The sequence below is a fragment of the Osmerus mordax genome, chromosome 21 (assembly GCF_038355195.1).
Source record: "Osmerus mordax isolate fOsmMor3 chromosome 21, fOsmMor3.pri, whole genome shotgun sequence".
In the NCBI taxonomy this organism is placed as follows: Eukaryota; Metazoa; Chordata; class Actinopteri; order Osmeriformes; family Osmeridae; genus Osmerus; species Osmerus mordax.
In genome coordinates, this window is record NC_090070.1 from 12,057,979 (window position 1) to 12,075,646 (window position 17,668).

The 17,668-nt window shown below is 46.7% G+C and overlaps 1 protein-coding gene across 1 annotated transcript; it reads left to right on the forward strand.

Moving 5' to 3' along the window:
* Positions 1 to 1,994: 1,994 nt before the first annotated feature.
* LOC136964954 (uncharacterized) lies at positions 1,995 to 14,507 on the forward strand. The gene is made up of 19 exons (XM_067258934.1): positions 1,995 to 2,070; positions 2,339 to 2,362; positions 2,450 to 2,902; positions 3,208 to 3,249; positions 3,443 to 3,630; positions 3,731 to 3,882; positions 3,978 to 4,223; positions 4,297 to 4,456; positions 4,728 to 4,803; positions 10,242 to 10,292; positions 10,579 to 11,229; positions 11,407 to 11,769; positions 12,209 to 12,532; positions 12,647 to 12,852; positions 13,061 to 13,212; positions 13,436 to 13,681; positions 13,753 to 13,912; positions 14,139 to 14,214; positions 14,321 to 14,507. The coding sequence occupies exons 1-19, from the start codon at positions 1,995 to 1,997 to the stop codon at positions 14,332 to 14,334; spliced, it is 3,660 nt and encodes a 1,219-aa protein (XP_067115035.1). The 3' UTR covers positions 14,335 to 14,507.
* The last annotated feature ends 3,161 nt before the right edge of the window (positions 14,508 to 17,668 follow it).

The window sequence follows — 17,668 nt, forward strand, 5'->3', positions numbered from 1 at the left end:
CCTGTCCTGACCTACACATATCCCCTTCCTGTTCACCTGTCCTGACCTACACGTATCCACTTCCTGTTCACCTGTCCTGACCTACACATATCCCCTTCCTGTTCACCTGTCCTGACCTACACGTATCCACTTCCTGTTCTCCAGATTCCCTCTGTTCTGTGCCATCAAGATCATATTGTGGTGATTTCAATGAAGGGCAATTGCATTTGCATCATACTTGTTTAAGGTTTGAATGGCTTTAATGGGACAACTAAAACATGTAGTAATGCCAGACAGACACATGAGTCTGTTCCAATGAACCCCCAATGAAGGCATCCCAGAGGGTTTAAAACAAAATGTTTTTTTCTGGTCAAGGGAAGTGACTGCCTCTAATGTGTTTTTTGTTGACTTTAGTTTATGTGATTTAGAAAGAAACCCAGTGGAATCTTTTAAAAGTTGTGACTTTATAACCGTGACCCTGCCCTCAAAGGTGAAAGGTTTTAAGCGTGCATGGCGCGACTACCAGGCCCAGCACTGTTTGATTGTGTGAAACTGTCAGTCAACAATCTAATTACACAGTCACAACTTGACAGTTGCTGAAAATGAGTGACATGCGATAAGATTTCAAAAGTTATGTGGTGTGTGTTGGGCAGAACAACTTCTTTGTTTGTTTTGTATTTTCTTCCTCCTAGTAAACTCAGGTGATCTGAGCCTCGTGTTGATGCCACACATCAACACACACAACACATATACACACATCAACACACACACAACACATATACACACATCAACACACACACAACACATATACACACATCAACACACACACAACACATATACACACATCACTCCTCCTGTTCCTCCTCCTGTTCCGCCTCCTGTTCCTCCTCCTGTTCCGCCTCCTGTTCCTCCTCCTGTTCCTCCTCCTGTTCCGCCTCCTGTTCCTCCTCCTGTTCCTCCTCCTGTTCCGCCTCCTGTTCCTCCTCCTGTTCCTCCTCCTGTTCCGCCTCCTGTTCCTCCTCCTGTTCCGCCTCCTGTTCCTCCTCCTCCTGTTCCTCCTCCTTTTCCTCCTCCTGTTCCTCCTCCTGTTCCTCCTCCTGTTCCGCCTCCTGTTCCTCCTCCTGTTCCTCCTCCTGTTCCGCCTCCTGTTCCTCCTCCTTTTCCTCCTCCTGTTCCTCCTCCTCCTGTTCCTCCTCCTGTTCCTCCTGTCCCTCCTGTTCCTCCTCCTGTTCCTCCTCCATATGAACCAGCATAGTTAGGGTCAAAGGTCCCTCCCGCGTTCTGACTGCGCTACCCTGGGTGGCCAATAGGGGCAGCAGGGTGGCCAGGAGAAGCATTCAAGCCATAAAAATATATATATATATATAAATATATATATTTGTCATTTATTCCATCACTACGGCATTGCACTTTATTACTTTTACAGTGTATTATCATTTCCTTGTGATTCTGTTTAGGAATACAGGTCCACATTTTCTATCTGAATAAACCTGAGAGCAACAACAACTAACATCTACCTGGGCATTTAATTGTGATTAAATGTTTGCATTTGCATGACTTCATTGGCAACACCGATTCATTACATAAAAAAAAAATCTATCTTTACATCTTCTTAAAAAGCTGTTTCTGATTTAGCTGTATTCTAAAATTTAAAACTAAACCGCAAATTCTCCCCTATGCTGTCATATATATTCATATAAATATAATACATTAATATTAAGTCAAGAGAAATATGCTTTAAGACTGGACCAGAGACCTGCTTGCAAAACTTTACTAATAACAGCTGGACTCTTTCTGGTACTGAAATGACACCTACAGAACCTTCTACAAAGTAATATCAATGTTTTTAGGAACGAGATGCACATTTTGACACCCTTCAAGTAGTGCAAACACTGTGGGATGAGTGAGTGACATGGCAATAGTGCCCCTTGCTGATAGTGAGCAAACTCACTAACCTGAGCTTGGGTTGCTCATATGTGAATGTAAATGTTTGTAATTGTTTTTGTCTGAGTAGAATGAAGCCTCGCATGATGATGATGTCAGAGGGTCTGTTGTTGCTCCTGGTCATACAAGCTCTTCATCATGCTTCAGGTAGGATGAGAACATGTTGTTTTTGACAATGTATATCTGCTGACGAGTCTGATAAGGAAATGTAATTCATGGACAATTTATATCACATATATGATTGTAGTAAAATAAAATACAATGATACAATATTATTCCAATTAACCTAATTTGCTCATTTACTTTATATTTTTGTTTACCCTCCCATTAAAGCCCTGATTATTAGTATGTATTTATTGTTTACAGTTTTTAAACAGCTGCTTATCTCGTGGTGTTGGTTTACCTCTCTTCCCAGTTGTTCAAATGACCCCCACCCCTCCTGCCACCACCACCCCCCCTCCCTCCACCACCCCCCCTCCCTCCACCACCCCCCCTCCCTCCACTACCACCCCCCCTCCCTCCACCACTCCTGTGGTGTTCCTGTGTGGGGGCACACCTTGCCCAGCAGACCAGGACTGTCTCAGTGTCAACGGTACTCTTCGCTCTGTTGACCCCTGTGAGCATTACTCAGTTCTGGACGATGCCTGGCGCTCAACGGACTACAGTAGCGATGGTGGCACGCACTGCGACGATGGTAACAGTTGGCAGGGATGGTATCGCCTGTTCCTGGATGGGTCCAGCGCCCAGATGCCAGACGCGTGTGTGGAACAGAACATGTGTGGGACCGACGCCCCTTTGTGGCTCGCTGCTCCTCACCCCCAGCTGGGAGACGGGGTGGTGGAACGTGGTGTGTGTGGGCACTGGAGGGACGACTGCTGTTACTTTAGGTCAAACCCCATCCATGTCAAAGCCTGTCCTGGAAACTACTATGTCTACAAGTTTGTCAATCCACAGACTTGTCACTTGGCTTATTGTGCAGGTATGTAACCATTGTGGACTGCTTGTAATTACTTTATCTGAAATTGGTTTTGCTCCTGGTCATACAAGCTTTTCATCATGCTTCAGGTAGGATGTGAACATTGAACATTGTTTCTGGCAATGTAAATCAGCTGACAAGTCTGATAAGGAAATTCATGGCCAATTTATATCACATATACTGTATACATTGTAGTTTATCAAAATAAAATGATACACAATCATTCTAATTGACCTCATTTGTTTATTTACTTTTACAATTTATAAACAGCAGCTTAACTCGTGTTGCTGGTTTACCTCTCTTCCCAGTTCGTCAAATTATCTCCACCACCACCCCTCCTTCAACCACCAGTAAGTGTAAACACAGCGCGAGTCAATATAACATAACCTAGACTTATGAGAATTATGAATTAAGTGTTTTTATCTTCAACTAGACAAAAGTAATAGAGTTCAACTGCCACATGAACTATTTTATTCTCAATTTTATTCATCTTCTTTCACCTCTCTCTGACTTTCTTTCTCGCGTGCCCTCTTTTTTCAAAAGTCACTCCAGAGCTGGTGTGTGGGAGGAGCTACCTGGAGGTGGGTCTCCTCAAGTCTCAGCTAGCGGCCAAGCATCTGGACTCCTCCTCTGCTCACCTGGCCAACCCCCGCTGCTCCGCCCAGGAGCGTAACGGGACGGTGTGGTTCCAGATGGAGCGCTGGGAGGGCAGCTGTGGAACCACTCTGACGGTGAGGACACGGTTACTCTACCAGTCTGCCTGTTTCTGCCTGATTGATCGACCCTGCACAGGCTGGGCCACTCATATTGTCCTCTTCCTTCTCTCTCCAGACCAACGGCAGCCACGCCATCTACTCCAACAGTCTGTTTGTCTACCCTGCCAGAAATGTGACCATGGTTCGACCCGTGAGGATCCCTTTCTCCTGCTCCTATCCTCTGGAGACAGAGGCAAACCTGGATGTGGCCATCAAACCATACCTGGAGTAGGTGGACCCTCACAAACTCAAACATCGACACACCTAGTGTCCACTTTAACTTTGTTCTGACTTTGTTGTTTACTTGTTCCATATCTTGTCAGTCTTGAAGGTGCGGTGAAAGATGAGGGTTCCCAGGCCAGGACCTCCATGTCTCTGTTCCGTGATGCCAACTACACAGCTCCTTACTCTGCAGGCCCGGTCACTCTGCCCCTGGGCTCCATCCTGCATGTGGGCGTGTCTGTTGAAGAGACGGACGCTGAGGCCTTTGTGGTCGTTCTGGAGGACTGCTACGCCACCCATTCCCCTCATCCTGATGACCTCTTGAAATACTTCCTCATCCAGCACAAGTATGTGAGCCTGGAGAGGGGAAGAGAAGTATGGGTGTGTGTGTATGTTTGTCTAACTCACCTGTTCCTCCAGGTGTCCTACCGACCGTCGCCAGGTGACCGTGGAGGAGAGTGGCTTGTCACTCCAGGCTCGCTTCTCTGCGCTGCTGTTCCTGTTCCAGGGGGACTACAGGGACGTCTACCTGCACTGCAACCTCAACCTGTGTGACAAGAGGAGTTCCTCCTGCTCTCCTGTGAGTCCTCCCACCCTCCTTACTGGTCGTCCTGACTTTCTTTACTCATTTAATTTCATTCCTGGCCTCTGACTCCCTGGTCTCTCTGACTCTCTGGCCTCTCTGACTCTCTGGTCTGTCTGACTCTCTGGTTTCTCTGACTCTCTGACTCTCTGCTCTCTCTGACTCTCTGCTCTCTCTGACTCTCTGCTCTCTCTGACTCTCTGGTCTCTCTGACTCTCTGGTCTCTCTGACTCTCTGGTCTCTCTGACTCTCTGGTGTCTCTCCACAGATGTGTTCAGGAAGGTCTGTCCGCTCTGTCGACAAACTCGTACCCCACAAGCCCGTCACCATTGGACCAATCACCTGTGAGTATAACCCACAGCCATGACGACTCATGATGTTGTCATAGGTAACGGTTTCCCTGCTAACACTGTGTTTGTCCCTGACCTTTGACCTCCAGGGGCCCAGAGTCTGGAGTGAGCTGATGAAGTCACACCTCCCTCAGAACGGTTTCATGACCATCCCTATGGCAACATTTTAAGGGTTATGTTTTAACCCTTAAAATGATGACAGAACACCCTGCATATAAATAACTATAAGCTTTAAATTTTGGGTTACTGTTTCTGAAGGTTGTATTCCATAATTAGTCATTTTATATTAGGAAATAGTGGGAACACTGGGTAATAAGTATAGCCTACTAAATAAACATACAACTTTTCCTTTAACTTAATCACTTATCTGACCAAAAGCATGGAATGTTTTTGTAATAATCAAGGCTTGATGAAATCTGACTTTAATAAAGAAGTTATAATTCTTAGTATTCTTAATTCTTATTCTGAGTCATCCACCCATCATCAGATGTATGCGTTGCAAACCTCAATCACAGTTTGTTAGTAAAGGTTGTTTTAGCGGCTTCTTTGCAACCTCCATAACCCGCTGAGAGGCTGAGGTGGTTGCCATAGGGACATGCTTCAATAAGGCAGTTCCACTCTGTGCTCTGCGTTCGGGTCTTTATTGTCCATTTGAATTTAAAAATAAAACAATTCGAAACTAAATCCAGTTGTATGAAAAATACTGCTTTAAACTACAAGAGAACTGCAGTCAACAAAAAATGCGAAACCCAAACTCACCCCCTCTCTACCACCATGTGGGTGCACAGGTGTTTAAATAGCCTAGTAATTGTCTGACCATAGTCAATAATAGTGACGTATAGGTAAAACAAACCATAAACAAACGTAAATATAGCTGGCTCCTATGTATATGATATGCATGGCTCCTATAGTTATTATTAACAATCGACAGAGATGGAAATAAAACACATGTAGCAACTAATACTGTATTTATGTTATGCCAACATAAATATTCAAGATCGGTTCAAACAAGAATCAGACCCTCGCCCCTTGGCTTGAGGCAACGGCCCCGGTGGATGTAGGTGGTATTGCATTTACGGTTAGGCACCCGGCTCGTCCGGTCGTTTTTATTCTATTAACTCCAGTCAACATTTCCAAAACTATCTCCCCCAATAATTTGTCTTCGATTCTCGAACCTGGCTCATACTACTAGCTTTTCATAGAATCATTTTTTCATATTTTTGCTAATTTTGAAACCAATCCAAAATGGGTAAACGAGCACCCCATTTATTTCCTTACATCACCTCAGGTGAAGGTCACCGCTTCAGAGTATTGAAACACGTACCACTCATGTACCATTTAATTTGTGATTTCTCATGCTGAAGGACTCTTAATTTGTAGTAGCACCACCATACGTCATGCGAGAGAACGCACATTGTCTTTACTTTTATCTGTTGCGCTTCTAAAACAGCGATTATCCATGTTTGTGTGTTGCTGAGACCAAGTAACTCCATTTGGTTTGATGTGTGTGTCCATGACAGATAACCACACCTATACTACATACACCAAACACACTCTACATACAGCTCAACTCCACATGTGACTTTTAATACAAAGTGGTTGAATCAATCTTGTCTCCTCATTGGATCACCTGTGCTCCTCTCCTACCCTGAAGATCCTGGCCTCAAAGCCGTGCTCTTACATATGAACAGTCCTTAAGAGTCTTACCCCAGATACACAACTAATAAGTTGTGTAGAATAACCTGGGAGTCAGGTGGCTGAGCGGTGAGGGAGTCGGGCTAGTAATCCGAAGGTTGCCAGTTCGATTCCCGGTCATGCCAACTGACGTTGTGTCCTTGGGCAAGGCACTTCACCATACTTGCCTCGGGGGAATGTCCCTGTATTTACTGTAAGTCGCCCCTGGATAAGAGCGTCTGCTAAATGACTAAATGTAAATGTAATGTAATAACCCTCACCCACATGATGTATTGTGGTGGAATCAGAACACAGTATTCAGTCTGACACACGTTCTCCGACCCGCTGCATCTAGCCTTGAGACTGGGTTCTCCAAATGCAGTTGTGGAACTGTCTGCACCGCCCCAACCCAAGTGTGAGGCTAACTGAATCCTGGTCATACACCGCATGTGACGTTGTACTGTTAAGCAGACACGCTTATCCAAAGCGCCATACAAATAGTGTGTGTAGTATGTCATACATATGCATGTAGTACATTACAGGAAACAGTTGTGACTAACTGTCTACTTATGGTGGTTAGAGCCAGGGAATGGTATTTTACAAGACAGTACAACAATATCATATCAAACACAGTCAGATCATAAAACTACTGAAATGACTTAAGTACAATTTAAATGTTCTGCTTTTTAAACAGTGATTCCAGCTAGTGGTGAGTTTGGGTACTACATTATTGAAACAGACATTTACATTTAGTCATTTAGCAGACGCTCTTATCCAGAGTGACTTACAGTAAGTACAGGGACATTCCCCCCGAGGCAAGTATGGTGAAGTGCCTTGCCAAAGGACACAACGTCATTTGGCACGGCCGGGAAATCGAACTGGCAACCTTCATATTACTAGCCCGACTCCCTCACCGCTCAGCCATCTGACTCCCTAGACAGAAACAAAATGTTTAACATTCCAAATGCTTGTAAAGAGAATGACTTTCATAAACCTGTTAATTTGGATACAATTATATAATTGTCATATATGTCTGTGTCTGTCACCAATTGTACAACAGAGGTGTTATTAACTATGCACAGTTGTTATACAATGCTACAGTTATCTCACACTTGTGTGAGAATGTTGAAATTCTCATGTTGGAACAAATCAATACCGTAGAGGACCTTGACCCAAGTACCCTGTGAGATAGTGGATGTGTAGGACAGTTTTTGTGTGAGAAAGAGAGGTGTGTGTGTGTGTGTGTAAGAGTGATAGTGTCTGAGTGTGTTTGTAAAAGAGAAAGTGTGAGTGTGAGTAAGAGTGTGTGTGGAGGGGTGCTCGCTGTACTCACACAAAAGAAGAAAGTGTGTGTGTGAGAGAGATAGTGTGTGAGAGAGAGAAAGTGTGTAAGAGTGTGTGTGTATCTCGCACACAAGAATCAATACCAAAAAGAGGAAGTTCACTCAATGGCCTTTACTGGAACATGCCCAGTCAATAAACTGTACCCTAATCCTGGATGTCAAGCTACCGCAACAATACATGACACATTAACTGTTGGGAATGTCATGGTACCAGTGCAACAAAAGATATAAAAGTCATATCATGTATAATTTGCTATCAGAATGTTGACTCAATGCAGGAGTGGAGTGGGGTGTGGCCAGTGACCATGGTGATGGAGAGATGAAAAGAGAGATATAAAGTGATGGATTTTGTTTGATCTGTGTAAACACCAAATGTTTCTTAACAGTTATGCCGATTGTTCTGCAATGGGACAACCCCACCACCTCCACCAACACCACCTCTTCACTCACACAAAACATCCCTGTTTCCCCTGAATCGTTTAATCACACGTCACACACTCTCCATGGAGACGGGTGCGTATAAAGGTGTGTGAGAACTCAGGTGTGTTCCAGAACACTGGGAAGACTCCGACAGGTGAGACCTCTCCACTCAGACACCAGAACACTGGGAAGACTCCGACAGGTGAGACCTCTCCACTCAGACACCAGAACACTGGGAAGACTCCGACAGGTGAGACCTCTCCACTCAGACACTCACTGCTGCTCTGTGTCGCTTCTTGTCATGTATTATGAACATCTTCAAGTTGACATGACTTTAGTCAGAGTCTGGGATGTGTGTATTATGAACATCTTTAAGTTGACATGACTTCAGTCAGAGTCTGGATGTGTGTAACTGATTGTAATTCAGCCCTGCTATAAGGTAGGTTTGTGCAACTGACTGATGTTTCTTACAGACAATCGTATTGTGCCTCTCGATGGTTGAAGTTAGGGTTATAGAACCTGAAGTTAGGGTTATAGAACCTGAAGTTAGGGTTATAGCTTCTCCTACCACTGCTATGCTGACGACACGCAGCTGTACCTGTCGTTCCCCCCGACCGATCCGGGGATCTCAGCTAGGATTGAGGCCTGCCTCAATTGAGGCTGGCCCACATTGCTGCAGTCTCCCGGTCGTGTAGATTCACCCTCTACAACATCCGGAAGATCAGGAGATACCTGTCTGAGCACTCCACCTAGCTGCTAGTCCAAGCACTTGTCCTCTCCAAGTTGGACTATTGCAATTCGCTGCTCGCTGGTCTCCCAGCATGTGCAACCCGCCCTCTTCAGAGGATTCAGAACGCGGCGGCCCGCCTGGTCTACAATCTACCCAGACGCTACCGTGTTACCCCACTCCTCATCTCTCCACTGGCTACCTATCATGGCCCGTATCAGATTCAAGACCCTGGTACTGACCTTCCGAGCAGTGAACGGGACTGCACCCGTCTACATCAAGTCTCTCCTGCAGCCTTACACCCCCACCCGTCACCTACGGTCTTCTTCAGACAACCGCCTGGTGGTCCCACCGCTCAAGACCGCCCGGTCCCAACACAAGCTCTTCTCCTGTCTGGCCCCCCAGTGGTGGAATCAACTCCCCACCTCCATCAGAGACACTCACTGTCTCTCCACCTTCAAGAAAAGGCTCAAGATGCACTTGTTCCGGGAGTACAACGGTACTTAGGAATGGTTCGCTTGACCCGATGTTAGTTTCCTCAAGGTTCACAATGACTATTGCTTAGAGACTTGTTGCTCTTGTGGTCAGTGGTAACTGATTTAACATTTTTGTACTCGCTGTGATATATTGTTTTTATTATTGTTGCTTGTTTTTTCCACAGGTACACTTGCACTTATAGCGGTTCATGTTGTTTAATTGTAACTTGTTTAACTACATGCTCTTATGGTTCTTCCCTTTGGCACTTACTTTGGTTGTTCACAATGTGTGCTTCATGTTTTGGCTACTCGCAATGTTTTTTTGGCTATCTTGTTGTTATTACCAGTGACCTATGCACTTTGTAAAGCTCTCTCTTGGTAAAGCTCTCGTCTGCTAAATGAATACATGTAAATGTAAATAGAACCTGAAGTTAGGGTTATAGAACCTGAAGTTAGGGTTATAGAACCGCCATCTGGCCTAGGATCTGATCTGTAAGACTGTAAGCTACTGACCGTATGGAACTAGCTTAAAAGGCAGTCTTGACCCACATCAGTGTCCTGTAGGCTATAGGACACAATTTGGGTGCATTTGTTTTGATCTCAATTTGCAGGTGGGGCTGAGCTGATTAACTGTATGAGCAACATGAATTTCAAGCTGCCTGTTTCACCCCGTGGGTTTAATTGACCATTTAATTTTCAAACTTAGTAAAGTTTATTTCAATTTCTTCTCCCTATGCTTCCTGTCAGATTTCTGTGTGATCTGAACGATGCGGTGCACAATGATGATGTCAGATTGTCTGCTGTTTCTGCTGTCCATGCAGGCTGCTGCTGGGGTTGCCTCAGGTAGGATGTGCAGTCACTTACGTCATTTTTGTCTCATTGGTTGTCTTATTACATCCAAATGGACATAGTGGTATTACCTTACAAAAAGCCTACATACAACCATTTGTTTCAGTAGCCTATAGGGGAAACCTAAAAAGCTTCCGAACAAAATCACTTTTTATAAAGAAAATAAATTTTTACGGCTCATCCTCAGTTATTAAAGAACCCCCGCCCACTCATATTTGTAAACAAACCCATGCTCCTGATTTAACCCCACTCTTCGCGACGTCCACGGTCTGTTCTGCAGGTGCAGTGGTCGGCAGCTGCTCAGCGTGTCACACCCAGGCGATCTGTCTGGAGTCCGACACCGACCAGAGGGGCGACTCTCTCTCCGTCCGGTCGCTCACATGCGCCTGCAAAGAAGGCTTCGTAGGCGACGGCCTCAACTGCCAAACGCCCCTCCGCTCGCCCCCGTACCCCGATGACAGCAGTAGTCCGGACATTCGCACCGTGACTTTCAGCTGTGGAAGCATGCAGTGTCCCGCTGGCCAAGACTGCCTCAACGTAAATGGCCAACGCTGCTTGGACCCCTGCCAGCACTACACCAACATGACCGACGACAGGAGGTCCGTCCACAACCCATATAACTCTTCTGATCCACTGAACGACGGTGGCGTCCGCTGGAAAGGGGATTGGTATCGACTGTTTCTTGGGGGGCGCGACGCACAGATGCCGACAAGCTGCGTTCCGGCGCGTCACTGCGGAACAGATATACCGTGGTGGATCAACGGCTCTCATCCACGTCTCTCCGACGGAGTGGTTGAGCGAAGCGTTTGTGGGAGCGGCAACACATGCTGCAAATATGACCGAGGTCCCCTCCATGTCAAAGCATGCCCCGGAGGGTTCTATGTCTACAAGTTTTTCGTTACCGGGGTCGCAGTGACTGCATTTTGTGCAAGTAAGAAAGTCTGAAGAGAGAACACACTCTACCTGTCTTTTTCACTGTCTCTATCTACATGTCTCTCTCTACCTGTCTCACCATCTCTATCTGCCTTTCTCTCTCTATACCTGTCTCTCTCAACGTCTCTCTCTACCTGTCTCTCTCTAGTGAGTAATATCTCCTCTTGATCCTCAGCTCTCTCAGACCAGAACATCACAGCGGTCCCTCCAACCCTCCCCCCTAGGAGTGGAGAGCTGCGTCTGGCTGGGGGGAACACTTCTTGCTCCGGGAGAGTGGAGATCTACCACCAGGGCCAGTGGGGGACGGTGTGTGATGACATCTGGGGTCTGAGCCATGCCCAGGTGGTGTGCAGACAGCTGGGCTGTGGCAGCGCCCTGTCTGCTCCAACACAAGCCAGCTTTGGCCAGGGCAGCGGGAACATCTGGCTGGACGACGTCAGGTGTTCGGGGTCAGAGTCCTCCCTCACAGAGTGCAGCCATCTGGGCTTCGGCTCACACAACTGTAACCACGGTGAAGATGCCGGGGTCGTCTGTGAGGGTGAGTGTGAGAGGCTTGGTAACGCACACGAGACAGTCTGGCAGAGAGAGACCCAGAAGACTGGGTTATAGAGGTGGGCAATCAGACTGCTTAGTAATGACACACGTGTCACAAGGAGGAGCAGAGTAGGGGTGACACCTAGTGGAGAAACACGACACTACAACACACAAGCACAGAACAGTGAACGACTGAATCAGGACAGGGGTTTGTGATCTGGAAAGATGTTTCATTATTTGTGTATCAACCAGGGACGTTGCCAGAATCTTATTTTTGGGGGGTCCCACCTTAGAAGTATAAATACATATATATATATATATATATATATATATATATATATATATAATATGTCATTATATTTATAGAACAGGAAATGAACACACATAATCTATAACGATGTGATCTTCATGCAACTCTCTGGGCTGCTGTCTGTACTTTATAGCTAGTGCTCCTCTGAGATTGGTCAACGGTTACCTTGACAACCCTGCCTGCTCTGGCAGAGTGGAGATCTACCACCAGGACCAGTGGGGGACGGTGTGTGATGACATCTGGGACCTGCAGGATGCCCAGGTGGTGTGCAGACAGCTGGGCTGTGGCAGCGCCCTGTCTGCTCCAACACATGCCAGCTTTGGCCAGGGCAGCGGGCCCATCTGGCTGGACGATGTCAGGTGTTCGGGGTCAGAGTCCTCCCTGACAGAGTGCAGCCATCAGGGCTTTGGCTCACACAACTGTAACCACGGTGAAGATGCCGGGGTCGTCTGTGAAGGTAGGTTTCTGAAGCTTGAATTTGAACCAGGTGATTCTGAAGCAAAATCATTCGATCTGCGTTATAATACTAATTGTACCTCATCATCGCTCTGGTTCTCTCTTCACCCTACAGACACACCCCCTGTCTCAGCCCCAGAGCTGGTGTGTGGGAGGAGCTACCTGGAGGTGGGTCTCCTCAACTCTCAGCTGTTACCCAACGGTCTGGACCCCTCCTCTGTTCACCTGGCCGACCCCCGCTGCTCCGCCCACCAGGAGCGTGACGGGAGGGTGTGGTACCAGGTGGAGCGCAGGGAGGGCAGCTGTGGAACCTCTCTGACGGTGAGAGCAGAGTAACTCGTCTGTCTGCCTGCCAACCCATGAACCTGTCTGCCTGTCTGTCTGTCTGTCTGTCTGTCTGTCTGTCTGCCTGTCTGTCTGCCTGTCTCACCTCAACCTTCACCCCACCCCCATATTTCTTTTTTGCCTATACTTCCACTCAACTCTGACCGCCATCCTCCTCCTCCCTCTTCTCCACCTTTTTCTCCAGACCAACGGCAGCCACGCCATCTACTCCAACAGTCTGTTTGTCTACCTGGTCAGCAATGTGACCATGGTTCAACCCGTGAGGATCCCTTTCTCCTGCTCCTATCCTCTGGAGACAGAGGCCAGTCTGGATGTGGCCATCAGACCATACCCGAAGTAGGTGGATACACTTACATACACAACACGAACATACACACAACCTCTCTTACACAAAACAAACATTCGCTCACACACACACACACACTCTCACTCTCTCTCTCTCTCTCTCTCTCTCTCTCTCTCTCTCTCTCTCTCTCTCTCTCTCTCTCTCTCTCTCTCTCACAGACACACACACACACTACTCTGACTGCTGTTTCCTGTTTCCATCATATCTTGTCAGGCTTGGAGTTGAGCTGTCAGGCAGGGGTCCCAGGGCCAGGACCTCCATGTCTCTGTTCCGTGATGCCAACTACACAGCTCCTTACTCTGCAGGCCCGGTCACTCTGCCCCTGGGCTCCATCCTGCATGTGGGCGTGTCTGTTGAAGAGACGGACGCTGAGGCCTTTGTGGTCGTTCTGGAGGACTGCTACGCCACCCACTCCCCTGATCCTGATGACCTCCTGAAATACTTCCTCATCCAGGACAAGTATGTGAGGCTGGAGAGGGGAAGAGAAGTATGTGTGTGTGTATGTTTGTCTAACTCCCCTGTTCCACCAGGTGTCCTACCGACCGTCACCAGGTGACCGTGGAGGAGAGTGGCTTGTCCCTCCAGGCTCGCTTCTCTGCGCTGCTGTTCCTGTTCCAGGGGGACTACAGGGACGTCTACCTGCACTGCAGCCTCAACCTGTGTGACCAGAGGAACTCCTCCTGCTCTCCTGTGAGTCCTCCCACCCTCCTTCCTAATCTATTTTCCTCCTTACTTTCAAACTCTCCCTTCGACTTGATTTCTTTTACAGTACTTGCTTTGTTCACTGACTGTCTGGTTTATCTGAGTCTCAGGTCTCTAATTATCTGGTCTCTCTGGCCTCTTGTACTTAAAGACTCTGATTCCCTTGACTTCATTTTTTCTCAGACTTTCTCCGTTCTCTCCGGTCTCTCTACAGGTGTGCTCTAGAAGGACGGCCCGCTCTGTCTCTGAGTCCCTCCACCTCAAGCCCCTCACCATCGGACCAATCACCTGTGAGTATGGGCTTCAGCCCCGCCTCCCGATCTGTCAATCATGATGATGTCACAGTGAAGGTCTCTAAAGTAAGAATGTGTTTGTGTCTGACCTCTGACCTTTCAGGGACCAGAGTCTAGAGTGGGCTGATGATGTCACTCCTCCCTCAGAACTGATTTCTGGAAAAACAACATGTAGCCATAATCATGGTGACCACGGCATAATCTCTCCTGTCTAATGTAAACTGGGATGTTTCATTGTGTAACCTTTGAAATATTTGGGTGACTTCATTTAATAAATATAATGTATCAGATATTTCAGAAAGCTTCAGTCATTGGGCTGACTATAACCTTGGGATCTTAGACTGATTCCCAGAGTTGCTAATATGATGTAAATCTAGGCAAGACAAAAGGCAAGTAAGGTAATAACAAACAAGAAAAGTCCGTCCGCAATCAATAACTATTGAGAGTTTAATGGGAGTCAGATGGCTGAGCGTTTGGGACTTGGGCTATTGATCAGAAGGTTGCCGGTTCGATTCCCGGACTTGCGAAATGACGTTGTGTCCTTGGGCAAGGCACTTCACCCTACTTGCCTCGGGGGAATGTCCCTGTACTTACTGTAAGTCGCTCTGGATAAGAGCGTCTGCTAAATGACTAAATGTAAATGTCAATGCATAAACATTCTATACTTCCCTGCTGTATAATTTCCTGTTTTATGAAATATTGAAACAAAACCATGAAACAAGTCAAAGATAAAACCCAGATAGACAACTCAAAGCAAAAACTGTACAACAATTCTATTACTTTTATTTTTAAAGTGAAAGTATTCAGCTTTTCTCAGTGTGTAGGCGAAGGGATAAAGGTCATGCTTTAGTGTCATGCCACCAAACAATGCAACAGCTCTAACCAAGCAGGTTCTTGTGCCAAGTGAAAGTGCCAACTTTCACATTCAATCATGGGAGTGACACTCACATCAGGCAGGGGTGTGTGTCGGTGTGTGTGTGTACCGGGTTGTTAGTGTGTTTGTGTGCATGGTTGTTGGTGTGTGTTTGTGTGTGTACCCGGTGGTTAACACGTGTGTGTGTGTGCACAGGGTTGTTAGTGTGTGTACAGGGGGGGTCGGCCCATCGGGGATACCGGGGGAATCCCCCGATGGGCCGACAGGGTTGGGAAGGTCCAAAATACCGGCCCACTTCCATCACCAACCGGCCCTCCCTCTGACATCGCCGGCACCTCCAACTATTTTCCATATTACACAGCTTGAACACGTATAACGTATAATATACAAAGTTGCCTTGCCTTGCCTACTCAACATTTGCGTCTCTCGCTAGCAGACAAAGTTGTTTTTGAGAGTTAGTTAGAGCATGTCATCGGCACCAAAACGTAAAGGTGGAGCTGAAAAGTTCAGGGAGAAAAAGAAAGATACGTGCAATGCATTGAGTGGGCAACGCGCCGTGTACTGAGCGGGCCGTGTACTGAGCAGGCCGTGTACTGAGCGGGCCGTGTACTGAGTGGGCCGTGTACTGAGTGGGCCGTGTACTGAGTGGGCCGTGTATTGAGTGGGCCGTGTACTGAGTGGGCCGTGTACTGAGTGGGCCGTGTACTGAGCGGGCCGTGTACTGAGTGGGCCGGTCTGACAGTAACTCCCGGGCCACTTTTTCCCCCCAGTCCGTCGCTGTGTGTGTATACAGGGTTGGTAATGTGTGTGTTTATCCGCTGGTTTGCACGTGTGACTCAAGATGTTTTAATGTACAACAGCAGAAAATGCTAAGTACTGTTAGCATTAGTTGCGTGCATTGTGTTGCTGAATTGCCCTGTGCTTCCATGACTTCTAGTAAACTCTGGTGAAAAGCTTCAAGCTACATAGTGTGACTGGCAGGCTGGCAGGCCCAAGGGCTGTTTTGATGAGAACCTGTCAGAATTGTATTCTCATTGTATTGACACATTCCACCTCTCCTTAGCTGTCACAACTGAGGGAGGGCGTATCAGCAAATCAGATAACTTGCTTGTTCCAGTAAATGACAGTGAATGAGACAGTCTTACCTGACGGGGGTTTTACAGGTGCGTGCTTGGCTCAGAGCCCTGCTAGGCTGGTGTTGATCATGTGTTCTGCTGGCGTTAGAGTGTGGCCTTCATTTCTCATCCTGAGGTTCACTCACTGCTGCCTACTTTGTTGAACTGGGAATGGACATGTTGTATTAATTATGTTGCATTGTCCTGCCTGCAATCTATCTTTTATTGTTATTATTATTTATTAAATAATCAATGTAATCATAAATTTTCGTGTGTTATCTTCGGGTCATTCTGACCCATTGACCAGGTAAGAGTGTGCAGCATTAAGATGACCCACCAGGTAAGAGTGTGCAGCATTAAGGTGACCCACCAGGTAAGAGTGTGCAGTATTAAGTTCCTGGACTTACGAAATGACGTTGTGTCCTTGGGCAAGGCACTTCACCCTACTTGCCTCGGGGGAATGTCCCTGTACTTACTATAAGTCGCTCTGGATAAGAGCGTCTGCTAAATGACTAAATGTAAATTGAGCCATGCATAAACATTCTATACTTCCCTGCTGTATAATTTCCTGTTTTATGAAATATTGAGACAAAACCATGAAACAAGTCAAAGATAAAACCCAGATAGACAACTCAAAGCAAAAACTGTACAACAATTCTATTACTTTTATTTTTAAAGTGAAAGTATTCAGCTTTTCTCAGTGTGTAGGCGAAGGGATAAAGGTCATGCTTTAGTGTCATGCCACCAAACAATGCAACAGCTCTAACCAAGCAGGTTCTTGTGCCAAGTGAAAGTGCCAACTTTCACATTCAATCATGGGAGTGACACTCACATCAGGCAGGGGTGTGTGTCGGTGTGTGTGTGTACCGGGTTGTTAGTGTGTTTGTGTGCATGGTTGTTGGTGTGTGTTTGTGTGTGTACCCGGTGGTTAACACGTGTGTGTGTGTGCACAGGGTTGTTAATGGGCCGACAGGGTTGGGAAGGTCCAAAATACCGGCCCACTTCCATCACCAACCGGCCCTCCCTCTGACATCGCCGGCACCTCCAACTATTTTCCAACTATTTTCCTTCATTTCTCATCCTGAGGTTCACTCACTGCTGCCTACTTTGTTGAACTGGGAATGGACATGTTGTATTAATTCTGTTGCATTGTCCTGCCTGCAATCTATCTTTTATCGCTATTATTATTTATTAAATAATCAATGTGATCATACATTTTCTCATTAACTTCCGTAAACACATCAGCAGTTCCAGTAAGTGAGAGACACACCCACTTTTTTGAAAGTCTTGCAGTTGGCATGCTGTTTAGTGGTACTTAAGAGGGCATTAGAGAATTCATTATGACCCCTTTCTACTGTAATTCCACATTCCTATGAACACAACCAATATTGTCACCCAGGTAATGATAAAAAAATTGTATGCCTTTATTTACCCGTTCAGTGAGACCTTGGTTTGACCCGTG

Bases quoted from the DNA above. Each gene is read 5' to 3' on its own strand.
- LOC136964954 (XM_067258934.1), top strand. From the start codon at position 1,995: ATGAAGCCTCGCATGATGATGATGTCAGAGGGTCTGTTGTTGCTCCTG. The intron at 13,213-13,435 runs GTAGGTGGATAC...ATATCTTGTCAG, and splicing joins GCCATCAGACCATACCCGAA to GCTTGGAGTTGAGCTGTCAG. The intron at 13,913-14,138 runs GTGAGTCCTCCC...GTCTCTCTACAG, and splicing joins GGAACTCCTCCTGCTCTCCT to GTGTGCTCTAGAAGGACGGC.